This window comes from Chelonia mydas, chromosome 18 (assembly GCF_015237465.2).
Source record: "Chelonia mydas isolate rCheMyd1 chromosome 18, rCheMyd1.pri.v2, whole genome shotgun sequence".
NCBI classification, from domain to species: Eukaryota; Metazoa; Chordata; order Testudines; family Cheloniidae; genus Chelonia; species Chelonia mydas.
In genome coordinates this window covers 17052272-17076449 of record NC_051258.2, presented here as the reverse complement: position 1 = coordinate 17076449, position 24178 = coordinate 17052272, and the positions used below count along the sequence as shown (strand labels likewise).

Sequence of the window (24178 nt, the reverse complement as noted above, 5' to 3'; positions counted from 1 at the left end):
ATAACTATTTTGTGTTCGTGTTGGTGTTTATAAAGTTTTAAATGGCTACAAATTACAGTACGTAGCTGGAGATTTTAATGCTCAAACACTACTACTGCAGCTGTATAGATAACTTGCCTGTTGCTTATTTTGCAAAAAACACATGAAAGTAACTTCCCTTTCCTCTGTAAGAGAAATGGCAAGAATCCATTACGCCATAGGTGGTGATTCTTCATAAGTCTCCAATACCTAAATATATTGCTTGCACATTTTTTTCCTTTTAGTGGTTAAAAAATGCAACTTTGAGGTGCAGCAAGAGTATTGAAATAGTTTCTTATGATAAGAGGTAAAAGCCTCCATATGTTACATTAATAAGTTACCAATATGGTGTGTTATCTAGCTTCTGAATGTGGGAAAAGGGGCGATGAAGTAACTATGTATGTGGTGCAAGTAACGGAACAAATTAAATGAGGGACGTGGGTCATTTGAAGTTGCAAGGAATAATAAACTACCTTGTCAAGTGGGTATTTTAATGTCTCTTACAAAAAAAGAATTAACTACAAGATATATTTTTGTCAACAAGATTAAGGGGATTTAGTCTCGCAGCAGAAAGACTCAATTAAGCAGTTCAGCTTATGGAAGGAGATTTTGAATGAGTTCAGTGAAGGTGTGATGAAGTGATGTGTGTTGTTCTCGAGGACACAGTAGCACATTGAAGGGAAAGGGAGGTAAGTGTGAGATTGATGGATAATATCTGTTTGTTTACCCCCCAAGGTGATAATTTTGAAAACAAAATGTATGTATATGGCTTTTTGTATGACAACAGTATTATTGATTCAGGCGCAAAATTTTTCAGAACCACAGAAATTGAAGTACAGTAATGTCTTCCCATTCAAGCTGACAGCTTCGACATAGCAGCGTTGCTGGTTCAGTGCTTTTTAAAGCTTTTTTGCATGGCAGTTTGTATTGTATTGGTCCATGTATGGGGAGCAAGGATAACTGATTTCCACACAATGCCCCTTCCAGTTTAATAACCTCAAATTTTGGGGTTAATTAGCTTTAAAGAGAAGGTGAATTTATTTTTGGAGCCTCAAAAAGCTCTGCTGACTTGTTTCTGTATAAAGCCACAAAAATATTTTGTGATGTTTGATTCAAATTAACACAAAAGGTATATTCCCCACCCCACCCCCTTCCCCTGAGGTTTGATATTAGCATAAAATTTACTTTGTGAGACTTGGTAAGAAGGGAATGGAAAAGTCACAAAGATGGTTGGCTGGCTGAATCGCCCATAAATCTTAAACCATCTGTTTTGAAGAACCTCTGTATTCTGATGCCCATGGCTGGGTTAGGCTTTTCATTTCCTGAGTGTTAGCCAGGGAGTTCTCAGTCACTTTGGCAGGAGTTAAACTTCCTGTTAATATTTAAACCAAAAAAGGGCCTGCAGAGGAAATGGGAAATCTGGGTTAAACGGTTTCTGGTGGCATTGTGCTAGAAATCAAGTTTGGGATTTGGGGTTGTTTGTAATGTATACTGGCTGATTTTTAACTCTGAATGAAGGAATGTGTTGAACTCACTGTTGTGATGTAATCTTGTTAATACAATATATTGTGATGTAAAACAGGCAAGCATCCACATTTTTTATACTTTTAGCTGTGGAGTGCCATGAAATCAAGTATAGTATTTGCTTAATTGAAGCAATATGTCTAGAGGCATGTGAGTAAAAAATCCGGACTCTTTGGTACTGTCTCGACTATGCAACTCACTTGCTAAATATCATTGGCAAGTTGCTTAAATGCCTTGTCTCCGTTTATCTGTCTGTAAAATGGGGGCAATAACCTCTCTACACTCATAGAAGGTAGCTTATTGTTTGTAAAGCACTTTGGGACCTTTGGATGAAAGGTGAAGTGTTCATTAGTACTCTAGATCCTATATTGAGGAAACAACATGCTGAGGTTTTCACTAAGCTCACAAAGTGCTTAAGTAAGGCACTTTTGAGCTTAGAGGTACTGTAGATAAGGAAGGTTGAATTCTACGGGAGTACCTGTCTGAACTGCATAGTGAAAAGTGTACTGAAGGGAGATGTGACTCTGAGGCAGAGGCTCCTGTAGAGACCTTGACTCAATGCCTGTGAACCTCGAAAAAGTATGAAGAGATTTGGAAAGCTGCTGTACTCTTTCACAGGATACATAGGAGGTACCCCTGTTTAAATGCACCTTTTGGAATGCAGGAGGAGAGGCAGGCAGAGAAAGAAGTAAGGAGGAGTGAAGTTCGGAGTGTCTTCAATATGAAGACAAGAGAAGATTGACCTAGAGAAAAGCTAGAAATGGAGCCCAGCTCTTAATTATAGTAGAACCAAGTCTTATCTGTTAGGCATGCTGTGTATCAAAGATTTGACCTTCTATACACTTTGTATTTTTGTTGTTACTATTTACATGTATATATTATATTGAATGGTGAAAGGGTCTGTTTCCTCTTTTCCACATGACCTACATAACCGCTTCAACGAAGATTGCCACAAATAGAATATTTTTTAAAATAGCTAAGATTACGGATGGTGACCAACCACTCACTCCAACCCTTAAAGGTCAGGAAATGTCAAGTTTAGGTTTCCTTACAACCCTTAACTCCCCATCTCCCATCATTCACCACTTTTACTGTCAGATTCCCCCTCCTGTAAAGAAGTCACATCTCTAATCATTAACAGGAAAACAATGTACACACCGCATTCCTCATGATCACAAAAAAACGTTAACTCATATTCAGCAACATTAACACATCTTTAAACACCCATATGCTGGTAAGTTAATGTATGATGTTATGGTTTCTTGTTAGAAAATATAAGGTTACAATCAAGGTTTCACAGCACAGAGAGAATCCATTAGGAGTGTGGTGTTGTGTAGTATAGCTATATGTGTTGGAGGTTTGTGGGACCTACAGAAGGGTGGGCAGCGTCGGTCAGTGAAAGTGGTGAATGTGGGAATTAAGGTATGTTAGAGGAGATTCCATCACTGGACCCTTCTTATCTTAACTTTTTTAATGAAGGCTTTTCTTTGTGGAAAGAAATGTGTGTACATATTTTGGAGTGTCTTAACATCTGTAGACTTGTCCACTAAACTAACTATTTAACATATTGGGCTATATTCACTTCATGCTATTACATTTATATATTTAATGGCTATGTGGCACTTCATAGTAATGTCCCACTTCAGCTGGTTTACACATCTGCAGTAGTATCCTTCATTGCACACCTCATTAAGCAACATCTGGTATATCTTTAAAAACTGCTGAATGTATTCAGATGATCCAGAATGATACTACCAGGCTCAGTCACTGTAAGGTGAACTTCCTCAACAATATTCTGATTTTAGGATCAGTTTTGTCTCCTTTCAGGACTTTTTAAGGACTTTTTAAAAAAACAACAACACTATATTTCAATAAGTAGGTGAAGAATATAATTCCATTGTTTATAATCTTATAATTTCTGGCATGAGTAGAAGATTGGAACCATGTTACACCATGCGCTGTAGCAGGACAGATATGTAGCTAGTCCTTTGTCTGCTGCTATATTAGTCCATACCAGACTTTTTAAAGATAAAGCTGCAGATGGCATCAGCAGGGCCTAGTGACTGGAGTAGGAGACTGGAAGCCAGAAGACCTGGGTTCTATTCTTGATTCTGTCATTACACTATTGTGACCTTGTGCAGATTGTTTAACCAGTGGACCTTAGTTCCCCCACCTGTAAAATGAGGACACCACCACTTCACAGAGGTGAGGAGTTAGTTGTCCGAAAGGTATAATACCAGAGACTATTATTTCTGCTTGATGGTAGATATTTCTGTATTCTTGACCAGCTAAAATAGAGCTAAACAATAACTTAAAATTGTTGTAATTACAGTCTAACTGATCTGTGGTGAAGCTGAAGTGTGACAAATTTGACACCCTGTATGCTAAAGAACACTGTTTAGTCAAGTGCCTGTATTGCTCTGAAGTGATTTTCGTTGTCAAAATTGCAGTACAAACAACTCCAAGCAAGAGAGCTGAGCTGCAGAGACAAGATGAGCATTGACTGCTCCGTTCTCAAGACTGGTGTGTGGTTCAGCAGATGAGTCCCTAGTACTGAACTCAGAGTGGAGAATATTCTGAAGTGAAAGAATATTCCAAAGAAGACAGAACGGTGAATATGGGTCAGAAGGATAGTGGACAGCATAAGGCTCTCAGCAGGTTTAGTCTTAACTGGATTTGAATGGGGTACTAAGCTAAACCAACAGTTTTACAAGGGCTTAACTATGACCCTGGAATCTGAAGGGAGAAAGAGACCTAGTTCCACATTAACACAGCGTCTGGGCTCTGGAACAGTCTGACTGGAGATTTTTTTGGTAGGAGCTGACTCAAGTTTCTATTCTAAGTATATTTTGGAGTGCTGAAGAGAACAGTATATTTGTAAAAAGAAAAGGAGTACTTATGGCACCTTAGAGACTAACCAATTTATTTGAGCATAAGCTTTCATAAGCTTACAGCTCACTTCATTGGAATGCTGTAGCTCACGAAAGCTTATGCTCAAATAAATTGGTTAGTCTCTAAGGTGCCACAAGTACTCCTTTTCTTTTTGCGAATACAGACTAACACGGCTGCTACTCTGAAACCAGTATATTTGTAAGTAATGGTGTCAAAAGTTTTGGACATTTGATATTTGTCTTGATAGATTCTGGGAGCTGTTTAAAGTTCTGAGGTACTTTAAAGTACTTTTTACTACGATAGAAAGCTGTAAGTAAGCAACAGAATGACTCTATTTAGAGAGCATTAGCACTTTACTTTCACGTCATCTATTTTCCACTTCTTTACTGGTGGATTAGAATCTCTTTGCTTGTTGAGTTGCCTTTACTATACCATCTCATCGCTGATTAGCAGGGGACTTTGCAATTATCTTTATCTTTCCTCCTGGTAGGGCTACCTGTGAGGTGGGTGTTTTTTAAAAGGCGGATTAAATCCCAGTAGAATAATATCTGAAGCTGCTAGCACAGCATTTGTGTTCTTTAGTGGTGATGGATCCGTTCTAGTTACCTAATTACTTTTTCAAAAATAAATACCAGGTCTGTTCTTTAGATTTTCATACATGCTATAGATAGCCCTTAAAGGGAGAAACAAATATGACAGCAGTTTATTAGCTCAAATTTAACAGCCTTGCTAAATGAAAAATTTGCTATAACCTATATCTATCTATCTAAAAAACTAAACACTGTTCTTAAAATAAGTCTTTTAACAAGTGCTCTAATTTAAGAATTTAGCCAGCAATAATGTCATGTTTATAAATTGGTTTGGATGTTTATGCTATTGAAGTATTTTAAAAAGGTTAATTTAGTGACTTAATCTGCCTATAAAATTGAGCTAATATTCCACTCTTATGTTAGCTCTAAAATTCTGACACAGCCATATACCTTGTTCTTCCCAGCTAAATGTAAATTTCATTAGAATTGCTACTGTACCTCTGCAATTTTACATTAATGGCTAGTACTACCACGTTAAAAGAAACTCAGTTTGGGGGTAACTATGAATTTTTAGGCCAGAACACTAAAGGAAAATGATAGTTTTGTTTAGGAAAATATTTCTATTAAAGGCTAAGTATTGTAAACTTAGCAGAAGATATTTAAATAGTTTGAGTAACATCTTGGAACGAAATTGCCTTTGTGGGAAGTTCATGGTGGTTCAGGGATGGTGTTTTAGCTCTGTCTGTTCTAGATTGTTTACAGACAATCTCCTACTAGGATGCAGCAGCCAGAGGCATGTATGCTAGCCAATAACTCAGGATCTACACTAGGAAAACCAGCTATTGCATAAAATGGCTGTCAGCAACAGGTTCTCCAACTCATTAAACTGTGTAATTGATACTGTAGACAGAATGAAACTGTTTTAACACTGTTATAGAAAGTGTAAATGAGATCTTAGGTCATTATCCTAGTAGACGACCATTCATTGCTGTTCTAAAACAATTGCCAGAATTTCTTTTGGAGAAGAGGGCTTTGTGTTTTCTGAACATTACTACAGTTTCTATACACTGATTTTAATAGTATAAGAAGTTATATCTGTTGTTGTTTTCAAAGTTCAGGAATGTGAAAGGTTTGATTTGCTGAAAAAGAGGTAATGATGGCCACAAGGGTAGCAATTAAAAGCAAGACAGTGTCCATTGATAATACATACATAAAATATGCATAATCTATTATGGCCATACAGTGGAGGAATAGAGGAATCAAATGTATATGACTGGCAAACAATGAACAGCAGTAGCATGGATAATACTAAATATGGAAGATCAAGGTAGCTTCTAAAATACCTCATTTGCTTTCCACACATTTGCTTTATTTTCTTTTGACAGTTTTAATTATGCCTGAAGTAACTTAGTTGAACTCCTAAAGCAGGTATAAGTCGTCATATCCACAGATTTTTGGGTGAATTTTTGTATGAAACTGTGTCTAGAATACATTTCAAAAACCGAGAAATGGTGTTACCTAGCTATCTGTATTAAGTTGAATTTGTTTTATTTAGTCCTCTGTAGTGGCTAGCCCCACCCCAATTAGGTACTACATGAAAAGCCTTACAGTGGGGCTCTGTGGCAAGCGTGAGAACAAATGTAATTTGTATAAAACGAAACATTTTAATATTTCATCTAATTTCTGTAAGTTCATATTTGCTTTTCAGTTACATCACAGGATAAACAGAAAGTATATTCACAGTAGAAATTGCACATAACATTACAAATATCTATTCCAGTACGACTTGACTACCTAGCAAGAGAAAACTAAATGAGGTTCCCCAACAGGTACTTCAGGGCTTCTCACCCAAATATACTGTCCCTTTGGTTTCTTTTGCCTCATAGGGACCTGAACAATCCCTGTTTACTCAACTATCCAGACCGTATTCCTCACAATCACCAAATTTCAGGAAACTTCATTGTATTATCGTATTCCTGGCTTCTCAGTTTGTTACTCCAGTCTATAAATATTAAAGAGACATCTTCATCTTTTCTTTGATTTAAAAACAAATCTTCCACTGATTTTTTACACAGAATTTTACCCCAAGGGAAAAAGGGTTTATCACAATTAGTGTTCGTAAAAAATCAGCGTTTTGCTCATGCAGTATTACAGCTTGTGCAAAATGCAATCAAGAAGATATTTTATGGTAGGAAAAATGCAATAGGACCTGAGGGAAAGGAGAGGAAACATTCCTACACATATTTTATTAGTCATGGGCATACAGAATGAAACAGTAGATATGAAGGGTTGTGACTATACCTTGTTCTGAATAGATTTGAGAAAAATGGCCTTGGACCCACTGAAGCTGACTTTACCCATCGTTAAAAAAATCTGGGTTGAGTTCTAGCTATATTGAAAGGACATTCTGCTCTACTAATTTATCAAACTTTGATTTTTGTTTTATTTTTGTAATAAATCCTCGTGTGTCTGTATTTCAGATTTCTGATTGTCTCAGAGGTGGCAGTGAAGCCCACCATTAGCACAGGAAGATGAGTGAACTTGACCAGTTACGCCAGGAGGCTGAGCAACTGAAAAACCAAATCAGAGTATGTATTAAATCAAATCAGTGTGTGTATTTAGGTTAATGCAAGTGATATTTATGCCAGTTGTGTCCTTTTAGGAACAGGATGGGAGATGGACAAAAATGACGTGAAAGTTTCAGCCTAACAAGCAAAATATATTTCAAAAGTTAATGTATGGGATATCTTATAAACGTAAGCACAGGTAACTCCATAGAAAGTTGCTTTTAGCCATTCCAGTTTCTAGTGAGCTCTATGATTGAGTCACACAGAATAATATAAGAGTGTATAGATTATATTTAAAAGCATTTCTGTATCTTAACCTGTCCTTAAGGCCAGTATACATTTCTCTTGAAACTTTAAGCTGTCCAGATCTCTAATGCATCAGGTTTGAGTATCTGATATTTTTATGAAGTCTTCAGATTGATTTGTAAAACACTTTTAGATAGATAATATCTTGGTTTAGTATTTTGGACCAGTAGCGTCTAGTACTAAACAAATTATAATTCATCACTTGCCATGAAGTTTAGCATGAATAAACTTCCTCACAACCCTCTCAGAAAGTAGTTTAAAAAGACTGGCTGAAGTACAACATTATATTTTATTTACTGTCTAGATTTTATTTCCTGCTTATGCTCAAAGGTATACACAAGCAGTAAAACTAGGTCATCTTGTTTCATTGATGTTAAGTTATAGATCACAGCAAATATACTCTGGTTCTTTCTCATTTGCTGGCACATCTACTCACCATGTATATGCTGAGTGAAATAAAAGAGAAGTGTTTTAATATTTCCAAAAGAGGATTATTGTCAAATGAACATTTTGTAGGTTTCTTTCAAAAGGATTTTATGAAACTTAACATGAACAAAATTATTCCCAAAGTCTTTTAATTCTTTGGAAACACTAGCACATATGAAGCAGAAAGAGAAACTGACTATATAAATTGAGTGAAATTGATCAGTTTAATTTCAGTTTGTGTAAAGTGACAAGTCAAAAAAATAAATAGCTTACATTAACTAGATTTTGTATTCTTTGAGGTTTTTTTAAAATATTCCAAAGTAGTTGTTGTGATCCAGTGGGCACTGGATTATTGCTCAAAATACATTCTGTCTTTCCAGCTCAGAAGTAAAGTGAGGCACAATAGCCAAGTTATAGTACTTACACTGGCAAGACTTAATAGGTTTAGTGCGGGGAGAGAACATCACTTCTGCTTCCTGCAGGTTGTGCTTGTCAGCAACTGTTGTCATCATGGCAATGTGTGTCTTAAAAACTTTGACAGCCCCCAATTTTTTTTAGGCCCCAAAATAATGGCTCTAATACCACACAGGATTCAGACCCAAACCAACAAAAGTAATGAAAATGTCTGGACCCCCATTCTACCTCATTCAAGTAAAATGTAGGTTACTTGACACTGGTGATGTACAGTTTTTCTCCAGACAGGCTCTTTGGTTGTGTTTCCTTTTGACCCTCACCACCCCATTTGTTCCACCCAAGCCACACTAATTTGCACTGCATCCTCCTTCTACTTGAATCTCCTGCACCTGGATCGCTTTTTCCTGATCCAGTGTGCTAGGGTCTTCACCCTCTCTGAGACCTCTTATGGAAGCACTTTGTGGAGATTTATATTCTAGTCGTCTTATTGTTCAGTGTGCATAGAAAAGTAGTACTAACAGGACACATGCTGAAGTTTTCCTCTCACTTGCTTTTTATTGCATTCCATCCCAACCCCTCCCCCTTCTGTCTATATTGTCCTTGTTAGATTGTAAACTCTCTGTGACAGGAACCATATTCCGTGCCTGCTTAAACGCCTATGTAACTGAGTTCATAATACTGCTATTGCTATGTGTAACTTGCTGCTATTGTATGGCGCTGTGATTTGTTTGTAAACCGAGTAAGTTCTTTAAAAAGTGTGAAAAGATGACTTTTTCATCACTTACACAGTAAAAAGAAACCCCAAACTTCAAATGATTTTAATCTAATTTGAAATGTTATTGGGTTGGCGATTTGTACACCAGTCTTCATGTCTGTGCTATTTGGGATAGCAGGGCTGCTAAATCAGAAAACTGGCATTCATATGAAAGTATACAGACACAAGAACAACTTGACTTCACTGCCAAACACTGGTTTTAAGTGAGCTGATACGGTCACTTTTTCTTTCACATTGTAAACGCCTTCCTTTCAACCCCACACCTCTTTTTAACTTAAAATGAGGGAGCAGCAAAAGGCAAGTGTCCCAGAGTTGAGAGGGAGAGGATGTGAGTAATTGTAATTCCTGACCTTAATTTCAAGAGTTCACACCAATAAATATCAATGTACACTGAAATTAGATGCCATCAGTACTGTACAGTAAACAGCATGACTGGACCTCACCAATGTAATTCTGCAGTTAAATTTTTTTAAAGCCACCAAAATAAGAGTAGGATTACATTGTTCTTAGATGTAGCACATTTTACTAAGAGTTTAAACGGTATGTCAGCTACTGCAGGGGGATTTCAGGGTTACTTTATTAAAACGATGCTAGAAAACTGAAGAGGAGGTTAGGGTATCTTTCTTGACTAGAATAGAATTCACCCTCTTTAAATGCTGCTAATTATCCCATCAGAGTCAGTATATTCCCAGGGCTCATAAAAGTATTTCTGAAGAGCAAATGTGCTGCCTTTTAATACACCTGATTTCAACAAGTCTGGGGGTTTTTTTGTTTTGTTTTGTTTTTTTGTTTTTTTGTTTTTAAAAGTCCTTGGATTAGAATACACGTCTCCCTCATGTCAAGATTCTCCCCACCCCTGAACACTGATGGCATAGTGCAGTATATTTTTCAGGAACAATTTCCTTTCCAGAGAGTACACTTAATGAAAGTGTGTTTTCCAGGTGGTGTTGCCTCCCTTTATAGTTATTTTTAACAAATCATTTTTGTAAATGAGAAGAAATTCTAATCCCTGACCCCATCCTAAGTCACACACAGCTGTTTTTTGAACTGTGCTCAAGACTTACAACAACATAAAGAGGGACAGTTTTGTGGAGGCACCTTGTTAAAAGGGCAACAGTGCATCACTGTAAACTATACAACCTGTATATTGTTAAACTATGCTGTTAAAGAGCACAATTTTTGGAAAGGATTTGGGCTTTACGTACAATAATTTTGGCCAAACAACTTTAGATGATCAAATCAGAGCATCGCTGTTCAAGAGAATAGAAGTCTCTACGCATAATACATAACATAGTCAACAGTTCTTCAATTATTTTGTCAGTGTGAATCCCAGAGTAGGTACTCATGCATTCAAGATCAGATTTTCTGAATAGCAGTATTGGCAGCCGTGCATATGCCTTTTGCATCCTCATGCTCTTGCACAAGAGCATAAAGGATGGAGTGGCTACGACTCTTTCTCACTTTCCTCTTACTGCCTGTGGCAGCGAGACGGAAGCCAGTGAGTGTGTGACACACTATTCTTTTCAGAGATCCTAAGCCAGTTAACTGAAGGATTTTTTTTTTTTTAAAGGAAGTCCATCAACAACCCCACCACACCCTGCCGTACAGCAGGGCAAGACGCTTCACACTAGCTTGCCACATTCCATGGTGGAATCAAACCCTCGGGGTTTGAAACCTGTCACAGCAAATGTGTCTTCTGCCAAGGGGAAAGGCACATCCCGGTCAGGTGCTCTGTGTGGAAGTCCTTTTCCTCCAGCACCTGCAAGCTCAGCTCAAGCTACATGAGCTAGAGTGGTTCATGCAGGTTACTGCAGACCCAGAGGTGACAATCATGACCACAGCAAGACCACACAAACCAGTGTTGGCCAGCACTCCCTCGAGCACACATCACACTCTGGGATTGAACAGTGGAAGGAAGGTGGGTGAAGAGGACTCCACTGATGTTGAGGTGGTCAGCAGTGATGCTGCTGACAGCAACTGCTGAAGTCTGCTGCACACAAGACCGTGGCACTGACTACCCCACGGCTGATGGACTCGGCATCTGTACTGACTGCCTCTATCCTGGCACCTCAGGCATTAAAGTAGGTACCAATGCCTGCTCACAAATGGGACACCAACTCACGTAGCTGAACCAAGCTTACACGTAGCTCCAAAACCAAAGGGGAGTTCCAGAGAAGGACATGAAACAGATTAATCTAAGGACAGATCCCCCAAGCAGTAGGGCAGAGTGAGAGACCTGGCACCGGTACCTGTGATGGAGGTGAGAAAAGACCTGAGATATGCCTTGGAGGAATCCATAATGTCTCTGGAGACATTCCTGGTATCACAGATATGACCAGCACTGGAACCTGCTCCATAGCACCTCTTGGTGCTGCCTTTTGAAGAGGAGGTATTCTCCTTCTTGCCATTGCTGACTTATTCCTTCTTGCCTAATGGCATCAATGGCTAGGCCACGCTGGAACTGGATGTGAGTGCATAGGAGCAGGAAACGACAGGGAGGCAACAATGACCCCTGCCTCCGCCCAAGGAATCCTCTTCAGGGCAGTGACACCAGTCCCCATGCAGAAAGCCTTTGAGGACCTCCTGTCTCAAATTGCAGAGACCCTGCACATTGGGACTGCGTTCATACAGGAACAGTCTCATGATACATTTAATATGTGAGTGTGACAACACCAGCCAGGATCACCCTCCCAATTAATGAAGAAATCCTGGAATTGGCCAGAGGACTATGGTAAACTCCAGCCACTCTTCCTCTCTCCCCCAAGCAAGTGGAGAAGAGGTATCAGCACCCGCACCCCACCCTGAGGGTTTTGAGCACTTCTGAACCCACCTGAAATAGCTCTTTGAGGAAAATAATTTATGCAGCAATCAGAAAACCTTCTCCTGCCTGAGACCTCAATATAATCCTCCAGAGGCTCATTGAGTCTCCATTGGAACCTCTTGCAGAATTTTCTTTACACCAGCACACTGAAGACTATGTTTTCCTAGTGACTGTCACTTCAGCCAGAAGAGTGAGTGCACTTCAGGCACTTATAGCCAAACCCTCATATGAAATTCCAGAGGGACACGGTGGTGCAAAGACCTCACCTGAAGTTCATTCCTAAAGTGGTCTCAGAATTTCATCTAAACCAGTCAACCTTCCTGTTGTCTTCCTGAAGCCATGTTCAGCACTGGGAAAAGAGAATTTGCACACGCTAAATGTATCCAGGACTTTGGTTTGTTACATGGATGGGGCAATAGTCTGAACTAGCCTGTCAGTCTAGGCATAGCAGGACATTCTAAAGATCAGGTGATTTAATCACCGAGAATATTAAAATGGAGGACAGTGTATTTCTCCCACCAAACATCAAGGTTCACTCCTCCAGAACACAAGTAACATGCCCTAACTGTTTCATATACATGCCAATATTGGAAATCTGTAAGGTAGCAACGTGGAGTAACCCACTGACATTTGCCAAACCCAATGCCTTGGATTCAGCTGCTATATCGGATGCTATGTTCAGGAGAGGAATACGTCAATCACTGCTCAGTTGGTGCAGCTAAGACTCCTCAAATCCCACCGTCATGAGGGTATGCTGGTTGCAGTTGGATCCACACTACTCAAATGGTTCTTTGAGGTTCTTTGAGATGTTATCAGTAGGGATTTCATGACTCCCCTTCATCCCCATTTTGCAGAGTCCTCATCTACTATGGGCTTCAAATTGAGAGGGAACTGAGGAAATGTCATGGCTGTTCTATCCTTTGTCTTTGGAACTTGCCTGTTCAAAAAATTCTGATCTTGCACACGAGGCATATGCACATCTAGAGTAGGTTCCACACAGACAACATCTAGAAGATCTTCAGTATTGCTGTGGAATAAGTAACTGTTCTTTGCAGGGTGTGATCAATAGAACTTTCCATAAACAGAATTTGAGAGTAGAAAATGAATGAAAAACCTTGTGCTGTAGTGGGTAAAAGTTTCCCTTTTATTTAGAAAAGTGGAATATATTGTATTGCACCATGAAAATGTGCAAGTATCCTGTGATTATAGTATAGACTTCATGGCAGCACAAATATAAACAGACAGAAATTTATTAGTGTGACAGAGTTCACTTATTTCCCTACAGTTTTTGTTTAATATTGTCAGCAAGTGACTAAGAGCAGACCCGTGGATACGTATTTAAGATTAAATCCTGTTATGATATAATTTAAACACGTCCTTGTGTGTGTGCGCGTGCACGTGCTTTTGAAGAAAGCTCAAATAGAGTAAAGAACCTTCTCAAATTATTGCCAAATTGCATGGATACAGTTATAGAAATTTAAAGATGGAAAAGATGTACTTGTTTAATTTCCTTGGGGCTGATTCAGGATTGTTCCCTCGGTTACATTTTCTCGTGCTATGTCTGTTCTAGTTTTAAGTCTCCAGCAGTGGGGCTTCCAACTCTTCCCTTGGCTGTTCCACAGGCCAATAACTCTTGCTGACAAGCAGTTCATATTTAGCCAACACTTCTTTTTCTTACTCCCATTACTTAATTGTAACTCCCTGTACCTTCCTACACTTTTCTCCATCCAGGGTATTTACATCTTTCACATAACTGTAGAATATTATATCCCCTTCCCTTTTTAGCCATGCTACACTTAGCCAGTAGTCTTTCTTTATAAATCAAACCCTGGTCAATTTTGTTTGAATTCCTACCAATTTCTCAATATTACTAGTAATTCGGTGCCCAGAACTGAATAATGTTGTCCAGTATGATTGCGGTAGAGCCATAGTTCTCTTCCTATATGTGACTAATACTTCTGAATAGACAGCCCAAATTTGCCTGCGCAGCCTTTGCTTCTAATCTAAGTCCTCTGGCTGGTGAATGAAACTTATTCCAGTTTTTTATAACCTGCATATTTTATTTATGTGCTGTTTACTTCCTCTTCCAGATTGTTAATTAAAATGATAAACACCACCATTTCTTACTAGTATTTGCTTGGAAGTATTTTCAATGAGAAGCCTAAGCAATCATACATTTTCACAACATGAATAAAATAGCTGAGTCTTTCTTTGAGCTGACTCCATCCATATAAATGACCATTCTAGGACAACTCACAAGTTATCCAGACTTTTTGTGTACATAACTAGCTTAAGAAATTAATGTCATGTCTTCCTGTCTTCATTAATTTTAAACTTCTTTAAACAGAACAAAAGCTTGGCGCCAATAAAGAGACTTCCTGCATTTTTTCATCTCTGCTTGTAAAAAAAAAAAAAAAACAAAACCCACCGAGGTATGGAGCATTAAACACTAAAGCATTGACTAAAGTATTTGTTGGCCAGGTGAAGAGCAGTGTACTTTCAGACTCTTATAGTTTGATTTTTTTTTTTTATTCTGAAGTGTTTTCTAGCTCTGTATCAAATTATTTTAGGTTCCTTAAACAGAGTTGGAAATATATATCGTGTATAACCCCTATTTAAGGCATCTGTTGAGTCCAAGTTTCCCCTTATATTTTGGATTTTGGCCATCCATTATAAGATGCACAGGATGTCAGCAGTAAGTACTCAGGGATAACCCACTACCCCAGAAATCACACTTTGAAACTTGCTGCTAAGCATTCCTTCCTACCCTTGCCCACTAAATGCTAGAATTATCTTCTCAATAAATAAAGGTTCCAGCGAGAATACTAGACACACATTGGCAACAGAGTCTGACTTGATAGGTTCCTCTGCCAATTTCTCTCCTTGGGGTGATCATAACTGCAAGATTTTCCCAAATCTAGTGGTTTTGCTTCCGAGTAACTTTTGCAGAATGGTCAGCATAAATGGTTCAGCACATATTAAGCTGTCTCTGATGTGTTGTCTCTAATTTTCCCTTGTTATAGGATGCCAGAAAAGCATGTGCAGATGCCACTCTGGCCCAGGTAAGTACTCATTTCAGATGCTCACATTTTATTTGCAAAAAATCTACATAAGGAAAATGTAAATACAGAAAGTTTTGTGTGTGTGTAAAATTATGAACAATATCTTAATTCTTCCTATAGTCTAGTCTTGGCAACATTAGCTTCCTTTGACTCTTTGCATGGTGTGATTTTTTTGATTACACACAGATCCTGCTGCTTATGCATGGCGAACTACTGCCAGTAGTAGGATCAAGTAGTACTTTCCTTGGTAGATCACTGAGTTCCTTTCCCTGATTTTTTTTTTTTTTTTTTTTAATACAAGTATTATACAGATGGATTTATAATTTGAAGGACCCTCACATTGGAGCAACCTGGAAGGCCATTTATAAAGAAGCCTTTGCCAGGAGCTATTGTTCCAGATGTGTTTTCAATCAGATTTAACCTTTTACCACCCAGTTTAATCCCTTTTGCTTGAACTGGGAGTAATAATCCTGTGTTTGATGTCAGTTTGTTGCTATGGAAGTGAGTAATGCTACAAATACAGTGCTACAACTTCAGCACTGCAGCATCAAGCAAGAGAGAGGCAGTGAGCAAGAGGCCTTCTTTCAGCATTTAAATTACTGAGGACATTTTTATATGTGACAAAGAGAGTTGCCCATAAATGTAAAATAAATGTGCTAAGTTTAATATCTAAAATATTTCCCATGTGCAAAAGTCTCTAAAAAGCTACTGTATTTGTACAAGGGATGGGCATTGTGTAGGAATTTTAAATCTGGTCCGATCTGTTAGTTTGAACGTTAATCTGTCTGGGCAGTTTTCAAAATGAAGCAGAGTTCTTTACTTAAATGTTTCTGCTAAATAATTTTTTTAGGTGGAGACAGGACAAGTATGCAGACATTACCTGTAAAATGGAGTTATAAACTGGTTTGGATTCACTAGTGTGTGTTCGTTCGTTCCGTATATTACTGGAAATGTGCTATGTGCTATTTTTTGAGTGAGCGCTTTGCTCCAGGCCAGAGACACTATTTATATTAAATGTAATGGTATAAAGACAGTGTATTGATTTCTTCCTCACTTTGCTACTCACTTACTCATTCCAGAATACACTTTTATGCTTTAAAAGTTAGATAAAATATTAATATTCTCATTTGAAAATCTTCTGTTCAAAAGGCAGTTTATGCTAGATCTAAATTGGGAGTTTATCTTCAAAATGTTAGGTGCAGTTAAAGTCTCAGATACAAACACCCCATCTTCTCAGCCTCTTTAAAAACAGAAAGCTGCGTTATTCTGTTGAATGCATCTCTATTGTGGGGGGAGGGGGGAAACACAGCGGGAACCCTCTGCCACAAATTGTAGTAATCTTAAAGCTAGAGGCTTCAGAAGATAGAAACTGAACATAATCCTGCCCCGGGTTCTGAGAGTTTCTAATGCATGCAGTTGTTTCCCACTGGGCCTGGATAACATGCATGTTCTTTCAGAGGAATATTGTGCAATTATATTTAGCTAGGGCTTTGCCTACAATGCTCAGATAAAGAGCTGGGCCTGGGGAAGAATAGTAAATGAGAGAATAACCAAGCAAATACTGCATAGCACTAACATATTTCTTAGTCAATTTGTTTGTCTAAATCTGAACATGTCCAAAATGTGTGCATTGAATCCTTTGGTTTTCTGCAATAGACTACTATAAGTGTTTCTGCATTAATAAGTATCTGAATATTCTGAGAGTAAGATAAATGCAGAATCGAAGGTCTAAAATAACTTGTCTATTTAGATCACAGCCAACATTGATCCAGTGGGTCGAATTCAGATGCGTACTAGAAGAACATTGAGGGGGCACTTGGCTAAAATTTATGCAATGCACTGGGGGACTGATTCCAGGTGAGTGTCACTGGCACAGAAGGATAATCTTTTGGGTTTCATTAAGATCTTGTGGAAAAGTTCAATTTGGTTTTTCATACAGTATGATTAGAAATTCAGTCCCATCATTTCAGGTCATGCCTATAATCCATCTGAAGTCCTTTCTGCTAGAAGTAGAATTTTAAAATACCGGAGCTGTTTTTGAGGAGCAGGGGATCTTGGATGCAGGTGGGGGTGGTTACTTCATTTGAAGTTGCATAACCTTTGCTTCTATTCTGGTACTAAGAGAATTTAGCAACAGTAAATGTCACTTTTTTTCCCTTTTAATCTCCATATTTTTGGCATCATAATCTAAATTCAGATACAAAATATCAACCCCTTCTTGCCTGAAAAATACTGTTGTCAGTGATTTAGAGGAAGCATTTTAAAATAGGCACTTATTTTTTTTCAGGATATTAGTCCTTCTGTGATTTCCAGACAATTAAAAAATGGATGCTAACGGTATCCCTGTTGATGACAACTGTAATGTGTAGTTTTATAAGAATCTTAAAGCACGCACCCCGGTGAATTGTCCATCTTAAAATGAGTAGACATGGTATTCCTTCATTGTAGGAATAGGTGAATTAGCTTCTTTTTAATCTTGTAAATATGTGAATTAATCTGGTCAAAGCAAGTACATTTCTAATCAACAGAAATTACTGAAGGGAGCCTTGTTAATCTAATGAAGGTGATCTTGTTAATTCAGTCTTAAGTACAGAGCTTGTTTACACAAGATTGATAAGCAGTTCTATTCTTAAGTAACTTAAAATCCTAGGTCTGTTTATACAGTAGAACCTCAGAGTTACAAACACTTTGGGAATGGAGGTTGTTCATAACTCTCAACAAAACGTTATGGTTCTTTCAAAAGTTTACAACTGAACATTGACTTTGAAACTTTACTATACAGAAGAAAAATGTTGCTTTTAACCATCTTAATTTAAATGAAGCAAGCGCAGAAACAGTTTTCTTATCTTGTCAAAATCTTTTTTTAAATGTTCCCTTTATTTTTTTTAAGTAGTTTGTTTAATACTGTTCTATACTGTATTTGCTTTTTATTTGTTTGTTTACTTATTTTGTCTCTGCTGCTACCTGACTGCGTAGTTCCAAATGAAGTAAGTGTGTGTGTGTGAGACTGGTCAGTTCCTAACTCTGGTATTCATAACTCTGAAGTTCTACTGTATACCTAGTGCAAAAGTAGCAAAGTGCTTAGTTGTGGGGTATGGGGAGGGGGAGATACAGAGGAAAATATTTTTAAAGGAGTGGTACTTGTTTTTATTTTCAGTTTCTGAATTGCTCAGGGTTGGCAGAGCAACAGATAAACACAGTGTAATAGTTTCATTTGAAGTTTCATATGTTTTGTAGAATATCATTTTATTTCATAGGAGTACTATATCAGCTTGTCATAAGTATATAGTTTCCAATGTTGCAAATGATATGGCATATTAGGGTTGCCAACTTCATAAAATTTAAAAACCGGACACTCCAGTTGGAGTGCTGGGACCTCCCCCATTTGGGTCAGGAGGGTCTCACCTGTGGAGCTAGGGCTGGGAGCTACAGCCACCTGACACAGGTAGGAGGCAGCCACAGAGTAGGGGCTGGTGTGGGTGATGACCCGGTGTCTCCCCCCACCTGCAGTAACTTAAGCATTTTTAGCAATAGGATTGTGTTGTACAACTAGAGCAAAGCCAGCCAGAGGAAACACCAAATTAGTTCTGATGTCACAATAAAGATCATAGATCTCTGTTTTGTCCTATTTTTATCTAACATTCTTTCTTTCAAAAAGTGAAGGCGGTCACACATTTTTGTAACTTTTATAAAAACAAAGTTGTGGTTTTTTTTTAAATTTTCCTTTCAAATATATTATACAACAACCTAAGAGATCTGTGAACAAGACTTTACATACATCTTCTGGTTGAAGTGATCTCACACAAACATAATATCAGCACTCCTTAACAGGTATATAGCCTTAAAGCTACCTGTCCACAATAGTCTCATCTTTATAGAGTACATCCATGATGGTGGTTTTGCAGAGCTATATTGTTGAAGGCAGTTTAGCACTTACCTCACTGTCAGTTTAAACCCAGTGTATTTTAGTTCTGCATTTTATGAACACTGAATTCATTCAGATTTCTAAAAAGAGTAGTTGACTTCAAACAATCTCCATCCCACTGCATTTTCTCCCTTTCCAATCAGTCTGTTTATACAGTTTTCAGGAAATTACTCTGACTGTTAGCATATTTAGAAAGTCATGTAGGAAACAGACACCACTACTCACGATACTTACATTTTAAGTTCCAGGCAAAGCTGTTTTCACTAGAGACAATTGACACATGATGCATCCCCTCCAAGTTCTGAAACAGCTTTATCCTTTTCTAGGAGGCGCCGATACCCCTAACAATAAAGGAGAGATTCAAAAGATTACTATGCAGTAGGAATGTTTTACTGATTATGCTGTCATTTGAAGGGACATAATTAAGTTGAAAATCTGAAAATTGTTGTTTGTGTTACCATAAATAGATGTAAGTAACACCTGAGATTACTAAAATGGAAAGGTCAGAGAAAACTATCTCCTTTTTCTGTTAGTTTTAGTGTGAAGATTTGTAACAAATTTCAGGGCATGCTACTTGAAATGGAATCTGTTGGAAACAAAGCTTTTGAAATTAGTGACATTTAAATGAAATTTTAATTAAGTGCTAGAAGTGTTCAGTACTGTACAGATACATGGTTCCTGCCCTGCGGAAGTAGAAGGCTCAAAAGTGTATGACATGAAGTTTTAATATATAGATAAATCAGGTCATACTGTTATCCGCAGAAGGTAAGTGTAGTATTTATCAGCAAACTCAATTTTAAGGGGAGCCGACTAGAGGTTATTTTCATTAAATTGGATTAAAAGTTCAAAACTCAGACTCAAGTGACGCAACAATGTTTTACCTGTGCACAGTAGAGTAGCCTAACACAGCCACAACTCTTTCTCAGAGACTCATTGACTTTAAAGTCAGACAGGAGCGTCATGATCATCTAGTCTGATCTCCTGCACATTGCAGGCCACAGAACCTTGCCCACCCACACCTGTAATAGACCTATGACCACTGCCCAAATTACTGAAGTCCTCAAATCATGATTTAAAGATTTCAAGTTACAGAGAATTTGCCATTTACACTAGTTTAAACCTGCAAGTGACCCATGTTTTGTGGTTTCAGAGTAACAGCCATGTTAGTCTGTATTCGCAAAAAGAAAAGGAGGATTTGTGGCACCTTAGAGACTAACCAATTTATTTGAGCATAAGCTTTCGTGAGCTACAGCTCACTTCATTGGATGCATACTGTGGAAAGTGTAGAAGATCTTTTTATACACACAAAGCATGAAAAAATACCTCCCCCCACCCCACTCTCCTGCTGGTAATAGCTTATCTAAAGTGATCACTCTCCTTACAATGTGTCTGATAATCAAGTTGGGCCATTTCCAGCACAAATCCAGGTTTTCTCTCCCCCCCCATCCACCCCCCCCCCCCCCCCACAAACCCGCTCTCCTGTTGGTAATAGCTTATCTAAAGTGACCACTCTCCTTACAATGTGTATGATAATCAAGGTGGGCCATTTCCAGCACAAATCCAGGGTTTAACAAGAACGTCTGGGGGGGGGGGGGGGTAGTAGGAAAAAACAAGGGGAAATAGGTTACCTTGCATAATGACTTAGCCACTCCCGTGCAGAGTAAGTCAAAAAACTCCCAGGGTCTGTGCCAATCTGACCTCAGGGAAAATTCCTTCCTGACTCAAAATATGGCAATCAGTTAGACCCTGAGCATGTATTGTAGAAACACTTAAAAGCCCCAATTAAGGATAAGGCACTGCGTACACACAGTATGAAAGTCCTTAACCCAAAATTTGTAATTGTACTGTTTAAAGTAGCCCTTGTATTGACACCATAATCTGAAAAATAGAGCAGTCAGATTTGTGAATAGATGATCTAATAGCAAGCTAAGAGCAGTTTGTTTGGCAAGGTGATTTGTCATAGCCAGGCACTGGATTTTAAATGAATGTATCTTTAAAAGGAGAGACTTGGCTTGAGATGTGGACCCTTCTCACGACTGTGTGTGTTTAAAATAAACAATTAAATATGACACTTTTCATAAAGGCCTCTAGGATAGTAGCAGCTTTGAAAGTTAGAAAACGACCAGTGTTCTGTTACACTAGTGATAGGTATTATCACACAGTACTTGTGTGTTGAAACTTGGACTTTTCACTTGAATTAGGTTTGCACATACAGATATTAAGTTGGAAATTGAAAAGATGTGGTGCTTTGGCACAATACTTTGAACCTTTTAAGATGAATAGCCAAACTCTTAGCCCGAGTAATAAGTCAGAAAGAAAATGTGTAAGGTCAGGACTCAGAGCATGAAATATTACATATCTGAACTCTATTTTATATCTGCTTCCCAAAGACAGAAAAAGGCACTCTCAGCTGTTTTTGTCTGATGGTTCCTGCAATCTGAAATCTTTTTGTTCTTGGCGTTAGAAAAACTGTTCTTCAAAAAATAAAAGAAGCCTGGAAACAAAAGCTCATATTTTAAACTAGACCAAGAATACCACTCTGACAAAATGGTGTATTTCAGTCTGTCTCCATTGAGAGGAGAGATTCCCCCGCCCCAAAAGGAAACAAAAGAAAACCGCCCCTTCCTTCCCTGCACTCTACCCTTCTATGCAGAGTACTTCTCTGTAAACTAAATTTTCTGTCGGCCTGGGTTTTAACTCTACTCAGACACTGGATTTTATTTATTTTTATGTATTTATTGGCTTTCATCCTGAAACATCCTTTTTTACCATGTGTTAGAATAAGCAGAAATTGGGAAGATGGCCTTCTATTAAGGGTCCAAATAATTAGCTGGGTCTGCCTATTTTAAGTGTGCCTATCACTGTGATTTCCAAGGTTTCAAAGGAATCAAGAGACATCAATGCTGTTTAGGGATTATTTTTGCTACTTCTCCTTCTCCTGATTTGTGCATCTGTAGATCATCCGCTGGGGAGGGTGGGAAGAAGAATTCTCAGGTCCTTTTCCCAGACTCCTTTAATAAGGAAGGTCTGTAGAAGACAATGCAAAGTATGTGGAAACAAGATGAACTTCTGAGAATAACTGGGAAGCAGTTAAAATAGGCTTTTACTAATAACTCTGTGTGCGTTTTCTCAACCCCCACCCTCAGAATCTTTTGACAATCGGAAAAAAGTGAACTTCTTGCTGTCTTTGGGAGGGGAAAAATTGTTTTAAAAAAAATAAAATAAAAATACCATGCTTGGGGAAAGGAAGGCATAGAGCGGTAGGTGACTTTTCCAAAAGTCAGTGGTAGTCAGGCATGGAACCCAGATCTCCTGACTACCTATCTTGTGATTTAACCACATAACATTGCAACAACTATTGAGTTGCTTTGTTGTTAACTGCTGTAATATTTAACACTTAACATGAAGTGCATCTGCTCTTGTTTCTGTGAGGCACGTTATTTAAGAGAATACTGATGTTGCATTGTACTTTTTTAGAGCATTCATGTAAACATCTTAGTAGTTATGATAACATTTCATTTGAAACTAATTGGCTTTGTTTTCTCCATATTTGCCTGCAATGATTGTTTTTGTTCGTTCTTATTTTCTCTCCAGGCTTCTAGTTAGTGCCTCCCAGGATGGCAAACTTATCATCTGGGATAGCTACACCACAAACAAGGTGAGAGTAATTGACATACTGCTGCTTAATTAAAATTTGACTGAAAATACAAAGGAGAGGAATCTTGTTTACCTACCTTGGCTCTTAAAGGGATACAACCAAAACTTAGTTTAGGCCTAACACCTGACCTCTAAAATTATGATTTTAAACAATGTGGTTAGAGACCTAGCTACTGTCTGTGTGTATAACATATATATATATATTATATACACACACACACACACACACACACACACACACACACACACACATATACATTAATTATATATAAAATATGTTTACCCAGCTTCCGAGAAACTAAAAATATTTCATTGTTCAGTGAGTGTATTTTTGCTTCGCTGCTGCAGGAGCAGCTGTCATCAGAGGGAGTAGAAGTTAATTAGCAAACGTTTCCCAGAAATGTGCTATGTGAGACAAAGCACAGCCATACTAGTTGGGGCTCTGTAATAAAGCAGAGAATTACAAGAATGCAGGTAAGAGACTGGTCTCTTTCTGGCTGTAGTAACATGACATGAAAAAGGGTTACAGAAGGTTTATGGTCACATGGCTGTGGTTGGTGTCCAGTGGCTACTGTTATGAGCTCTACAATAAATTCCATGAAGGATGAAAAAACAATACTTGTAAATTATTACAAAACTGGTTGTGGAGAACTTAAAATAAAAATTTTCAGCAGGTAAATGGCAGTTAAATAAGCAGAAGTGTTTTTTTTTAATTGAAAAAGACAGTGCAGAAATAGGAAATAAAATACTTCTACAGTGATTTCCATATTAGGATTTCAATATTCTTGAACACATTAATTAACACTCAACATCCCTTGAAAACAGGGACTTGCATCCCTATTTTAGAATTGGGAAAACTGAATCACAGAGATGTTGCTACTTGATTAAGGTCACACAGGAAGTCTTTGGTAGAGTCAGAAATAGAATTCTTTATCAAGTGCTCTAGTTACAAGTACATCATCCCCCTGAAACAAGATCCACTCAGTGAAAGAAAGACTTTCCAATCCAAGAAATTTGAGGGCATCTTCTTATTACTAGAAAGTTTTTGATTAATAGTTGAATAGATTACACCTGAAAACAGTTTGTCTATAGCTGAAAACAGGTTGTCTAAAAATATTCTAGTGCCACATTATGGCTAAGCAGTGCTCATTGCAATTATGCTGTGCACGATGTTAGTAGTAATAAAGAATGCGATCGTAAATGTGTTCTGTCCTAGTGATGAGATTTGAACAACCATCTTGAGGCATTTTATTAGCTTCAT

At 38.1% G+C, this 24178-nt stretch overlaps 1 protein-coding gene across 7 annotated transcripts in view; it reads left to right on the top strand.

The window, feature by feature from the left end:
- The window catches only part of GNB1 (G protein subunit beta 1), an 87299-nt gene that overhangs the window by 44078 nt on the left and 19043 nt on the right, over positions 1 to 24178 (top strand). For 5 of the 7 annotated variants that reach the window (XM_037881502.2, XM_037881504.2, XM_043531483.1 and 2 more), the window contains exons 2-5: positions 7445 to 7552; positions 15297 to 15335; positions 17086 to 17192; positions 22855 to 22918. In XM_037881502.2, the coding sequence (XP_037737430.1) occupies positions 7496 to 7552; positions 15297 to 15335; positions 17086 to 17192; positions 22855 to 22918 (267 nt within the window). In that variant the 5' untranslated portion in view covers positions 7445 to 7495. Of the gene's footprint in view, positions 1 to 2492; positions 2564 to 3992; positions 4154 to 7444; positions 7553 to 15296; positions 15336 to 17085; positions 17193 to 22854; positions 22919 to 24178 lie in introns of those variants that run through there. The other 2 variants (XM_043531481.1, XM_037881503.2) reach the window with 2 other exon arrangements.